Genomic DNA, 6,000 nt, shown 5'->3' with positions numbered 1-6,000 from the left:
AAATGCCTGAATCCACAGCAGAAAAGAAGAATAAGAGCATTAGATCATATGACGAGGAAGCCTGCAATGGATTCAGGATTGACATTAAAAGAAAAACAAACAAAAAACAACAGTAATACCTGATGATGGAGAATGTTGTATTTAGTTGCTCCCAAGGCTCAGAAATTAAATAAAATCCAACTCCTCCTGTATGCCCTTAACATACAGACAACAGACTTTTTATCTAACTCCACCCATACCTTTCCCTTCTTAAAGACCAGATCATGCTCTGGGGATTGTCCACTGTGCAATGTCATTTAATGCTGTGAATCCAGTCAGGATTTTTTTTTTAGTTTTTGTTTCGGTGACCAAACAACTAGAAACTTTGACATCTGTGGAGATTTAATTGCCATTATTATTGTTATATATAAACCATTACTGGCAGTTTTATGAAAAGTTCATGGCAAATTGAGAATATGATCCAATGTTTTTGGAGTTGAGAAGCTTCATAAGCTTACAGACCCATCTTGCCCCATAGTCACACAGGCCACTGCAGCCAACACAGCAGATGACTTCACCATCATTTCTGTCTGCTGTATCATATTTAGTTTGCGTAGTTTCCATTAGTATTAAAGATAAGCCCTGCTTTAGCTAAACTTTACAAGGTCAGGTACATAGCCAGAGACGAATGCTGAGATGACACCTCCTCCTTCTCCTGGCTTTTCTCACTCATAGTCACCTGCTCAACCGCCTCCCATTCTGCTTGAATGTAAAGTATACTGACAGCTCTGACACTGACACTCGATCTTTGATTTGAATATTTATTTTACCTTAACTATTTTTTTTATTATTCTTGCAATAAAAAAAATAAATGCAAACTTACTTTTACTTTGCTGTAATTTGCCTCAAAATAACACTGGAAAATATTAGTAATAACATTGATTTACATTTGTGATAAACAATTTTCATTTAATGGTAGCTTGAATGGGTAATGTTGTGATACAGTGATATGATGCAGAGATGTATTGCTTGAGTGTACTTCAAAGAGAACAGTCTTTGAACAGTTATTGCATCCTCAATCGTTCATTTAGCAGCCAGTGTGAAGTCCACTGATTGTTGGTATGCGATTCCGAACGTCGCTTTCGGGAAACAGACTGACATCCGGAACGTTGCAGGAGCCAAACCTGTTTCTACCCGGACCTGCAAAGATGCACACTTAAACATGGCGGCTAACATTGAGCAAATTTTCCAAGATTTTATTTTGAATAAAATCAGAGAAGTTGAAGACCAGAATGAAGACAAGGCGTATGTCACTGTTGCGTTCTTTAGTCGACTTAATGATAATTAAATACAGCTAGCTAGCTAGTGAATGTAACCGAACAAACGTAGTTTTCCATCTTCAGCGGCCGGTTGCCGCTCTGGTTATGTTACCATATGTACCAGACAAGCTAACGTTAACAATTATTATACACATTGAAACGTTGTGATGAAGTGGCGGCAATGTTATTAGCGGTGCTGGTGAGGTGTAAATAAAACTCCGATTGAAACTAGTTTGTCAAGTGGGTAAAATATACATATTCATTTATTGTAGCAACGACAGTTTATGTCGAATGCAAACAGTTTTACCGGCTAGCTAACTGACTTGCAGCGTACATGCATGGCTGTCAGCACGCATGAAGAATATAAAAGTATTGTATATTTTCCCCTTGTGAGAAGGATTATTTCTATTTCTTTACTCGCTCTTAGAGTAGGGAATGCCCGCGTAACGATTTGTGTATGCATCTGAGATTTCGCAAGTCACCGGCATCTTTGCAAATAACATAATTAGTCCTTGAGATCAGTTTGCCACATATCATAAGCATTAAATTCAACATTATATCCGACTTTGTGGTGATACAGCATACAGTCTTCATTTTTCAGAAGAAATAGCTCCAGGTTTGATTTGACTTGACTGAAACCAGAATCCAGTCAAATCTGGAACACATAGCAGAACGTCTGCTCTGAGTTTTATTCAGATTTGTCCTCTTCTTAGCACAGTCCTCTGAATGAACTTCCACATTTAAGCCCAGGTTTTGTGTAATGAACTTTTAACAAACATTGTCTGAGCTGCAGTGAGGAATACAAACAAACTTAAAAAACGAATACAACTAAATAGTAATAAGTCTTAATGTCCTGTGTGTCCATTAGTGTTGCTGAAGGAGTGGCTGCTGGCAGTCAAGTGGTTGGAGCAGAGGAAGCCACTTCCAAGAGAGACAAACAGGAAGACCTAAGGGGCAGTGGTTCACAAAAGAAACATAAGAAACACAAAAAACACAAAAGTAAGAAGAAGAGGAGGAACCAAGAGAAGGAGAGCTGTTCAGAATCTGGAGCAGAATTGGTGGCAGGAACCAAACGTCAGCCAAGGTGAAAACTTGATTGATGAATGGCTGTCAGTTCTCACTAAATGGTTTTACTTAACTATTCAATAACATTGTGGTTACACATCCATAAAACCATGCATAGATATACATGCATTCATGATTCTGTTGCCATAAAATGACTTTTCGAGACAATGTTAATCTGTTATCCTTACTAAATCTGACTGGATATGAACCACAATGTAAATGCAGGCATTCACCTTGTTAATTTTATGACTTATTTATTGGTGAAAATGTTTTATTTTAATTCAGTCTACTATCCTACCTACAGGGGGCCCATAAATACCAAAAACATGTACCTCAAAACCCATTGGACAGAATTTCATCAATTTAGGTGTGCATGTTCTAACTAACCAAAAAGTTGAATGGTGCATGTGAGCGTGACCTATCACATATTTCCTCATAACTCAAGATGCTATTAAGCAATCCTGATTAAACTAATAGATATATTCCATGCTATCTCCTGGACATTTACGTTAAGTTTCGTTCAAATCTGATGAACAGGGAACAAAGGGTTAAATTTTGAGTGTGCAATCATCATGCAATCAATTCTGCAGGGTTTGTGATGATAAAACAAGTTTGTGATTGGTCTCGTTCCATGTTTAAACAATATTATGAAGTTAGTCAAAATGACTTTGCTCACCTTTGTGAAACCTGAAACCCTGTTGCTGGTCTCAGCTTTAATGTGGCCCACTGGCCCCTACTTCCTTCTGATGAGCATAAAAGGGCTTGAAACGAGAATTGCCACTTCTAGCATTATTTATTATTATCTTTCTGCCGCAACACCTTGAATTGCTGTGACCTAGAATGAGCTAGAAACATGAAACTCTACCCCATGCCCCCGTAGGTGCAAATGATGTGCAAGTGCTTCCCAAGAAATATCAATCAGCCAGAGGTTTGCACTGTAATTAATGCCCAGAAATTTGTTTTTGGAATGGCAACGCCCCTGTCACAGTAAGTCCACTTGACTTAAAATTAGGCACACAGGTTCAGATCAATAGAATAAATAAATAAATAAATAGATATTCAGACAGCTAGTGGCTGAAGTGTGACGAACTGTAAGTGAGTAAGCAAAGTTGGGCTGGGTCTGTATTCTGATTAGAGATGTCAGTTTCGGTTGATTTTGCTTTTCGTAGCCTGACAGCAGTAAACCAGTAACTAACTGGCTTCAAGGAGTTGTGTATCTGTGTTTATGGACTCTATCTTATGTTTTGCTGTCTAAGTGGCAAATGGGGACAATGAGGCTATTTTTTTGTGAAAGTGTAAGATCCTTTTTGTTTCACCGGAAACAGCCGCTATATTCCTCTTGCCAAAGCCCAAAGTAGCCTGAGTTCTCTGTTTTATTAAATTTTGATTCAAAAACCTAAACTCTGTCTTATTGTCAGTAAAAATCTTCTTAAAGAACTGTGGATAACTGTGGATAGTCAAGATATAGACTGATAGAAAGTGGACAGACATTAAGAAAAGTTAAAAAGATTCAGTCAGTGGTCCTAAAGAAAAGGGCAAAGCTCAAGACATGACCTACTTCCCCAGAGCATCATGGGCCATACAGTATACAACCTTAGATATACAAAGTTTGCCTTATAAAGTAGTATTAGTAGTTGGATATATTTTCAAATCTTACAAAAAAGTTGGTTTCCTGCCATTTTACTATTAATATCTGCTTTTCAACTGTGCCTAACTCAGGTTTTATCTTTGCTTCATAGAAGAGGAACACCAGCAGAGGCGAATATGGAGCAAGGTAAGTCTGTCTCATTATTTTATGCGATATGATACAGTGTCACATCATTGTTGCCTTAGGATATGTTTTTTTTTTTAAAGAAAGCTATATTAAACTGTAGCAGCATGTTGTCAGTTATCTTGTCTGTACAGTTACTGCATAGTAATACATAATAATATACAGTAATTTCTGTTGTACAAAACATGCTATACTGGCACAGAGCTGCTGAACTGTTTGTCCAGGTGAGGATAACGAGACTAAGTACGGATGCCATAAGAGGTGCTCAACAGGAAAGAGGAAGAAGAAGAAGAGAAGGAGGAAAAGTGAAGAGAACTCTTCAGATTCCGACTCAGAGTTTGTGTCAAAGCAGAGAGATAGTAATTGTGGTCAAAGCTTTTCACCAAGGCGACGAGAGGAGTTGCCTGATATCATCCCAAAACAGGTAAAAGCCCCCCTAAAAAAACCCAGAACAAACAAAACAAAGAGTCATCACATGCTGTCTTGATGAAGGGACAGTCCATATTGTGCTTAGTTTACTCATAATGGAATACATATATATTTCCTTTGAAAGTACGGAAAAATAATAATATTGTATCTGAGTATAGTATTGTATAGCTGATACTTCAAGATCCTCACCTGTTGTGCTCTTGTAAGCTACTGATCTTTCAGAATTTTTAGGTTCACGAAAGTCAAAATTACAACGTTGTATAAAAGGGATGTGTTTTCCATTCAAAACACATAAAACAGATCCATCACTTGACTTGTTGGGGGGTTGTTATAGCTTGTTTTTCAGCTACTGAGAAGTGAAATATTTACTGTCATCACTGAGAGCTGTTAACCTTGTCAAATTGATGCTGAAATCTGATAGGGTTAGGGTTAGATTTTTAATGATTTTTAGGTCGGGGGACTGTGAGGGCCATGGCAAAATTATGCCTCTTGAGGTAGTCCATTGTGGATTTTGAGGTGTGTTTAGAATCATTATCCTTTTGTCAAAGACATCCTCTTTTCATCTTTAGGTTTTTTTAGAGACGGTGCTTTGTTTGCTTCCAGAATTTGCTTTGCTATTTAATTGAATCCATTCTTTCCTCTGCCAGTGACATGTTCCGCATGCCAATGGCTGCAACACAAGCCAAAAGCATGACTGGTCCACCCTGTCATGCTTAACAGTTGGGGAGGTGTGCGTTTCATTAAATTCTGCTCTTCAAACATACCTTTCTCATTGGGACTGGGAAGTTCTATTTTAACTTCATCAGTCGACAGGACTTGTTTCTCAGTCAATGGGTGTGTACAGTAGTGGTGAAATGAATAACACTGTATGCAGTTGTAATAAATGTATATGAACTGGTTATGGACAGGTAGCAACAGGGTGTAAACATGTATACTGTGGTGGTTTAAATGCTTATTTAAGTAAAGTATACAAGTAAAGCAAATATATATGTTTACTGCAATCAGGATCAAGAGTTCAAAAGTCTTGTGATCTGTAGGATGAAGTTGTCCCTGTGCCTGGTGGTATGGGACTAACCAGTTGACATTGGTTTAACTGCCATAGCAGGCGGTGATGCAGGCTATCAGGATTCTCTTAATTGTGTAGCTCTAGAAAATGCAAAGTATACTGAAGTCCATGTGGAGTCTCTGCAGCCTGAGGAGGAAGAGGATCTGTTGTCTTGCTGTTTTTATGATGATGTCAGGTCCTTGCTGATATGAACCCCAGGGAACCTGAAGCTGACTCGCTCCTCTGTAGTCCCATTCATAGTGATGGGGGCGTGTCCTTCTCTCTGTCGCTTCCCATAGACAACAATCAGCTCCTTTGTTTTGCTGTCGTAAGGTGGAGGTACCAAGAGGTTAGGGCTCTGACCTCCTCTCTGTAGGCTCATCTCCGCTAGT

At 38.5% G+C, this 6,000-nt stretch overlaps 1 protein-coding gene across 3 annotated transcripts in view; it reads left to right on the top strand.

Moving 5' to 3' along the window:
• Positions 1-1,180: 1,180 nt before the first annotated feature.
• The window catches only part of LOC121627383 (protein SON), a 46,691-nt gene continuing 41,871 nt past the window's right edge, over positions 1,181-6,000 (top strand). Inside the window, exons 1-4 of one of the 3 annotated variants that reach the window (XM_041966265.1) lie at positions 1,181-1,284; positions 2,167-2,382; positions 4,103-4,137; positions 4,359-4,558. In XM_041966265.1, the coding sequence (XP_041822199.1) occupies positions 1,202-1,284; positions 2,167-2,382; positions 4,103-4,137; positions 4,359-4,558 (534 nt within the window). In that variant the 5' untranslated portion in view covers positions 1,181-1,201. Of the gene's footprint in view, positions 1,285-2,166; positions 2,383-4,082; positions 4,138-4,358; positions 4,559-6,000 lie in introns of those variants that run through there. The other 2 variants (XM_041966266.1, XM_041966267.1) reach the window with 2 other exon arrangements.

Source organism: Chelmon rostratus, chromosome 24, assembly GCF_017976325.1.
Source record: "Chelmon rostratus isolate fCheRos1 chromosome 24, fCheRos1.pri, whole genome shotgun sequence".
Classification (NCBI taxonomy): Eukaryota; Metazoa; Chordata; class Actinopteri; order Chaetodontiformes; family Chaetodontidae; genus Chelmon; species Chelmon rostratus.
The sequence above is the reverse complement of the archived record's forward strand: the minus strand, read 5'-3'. Positions and strand labels throughout refer to the sequence as shown.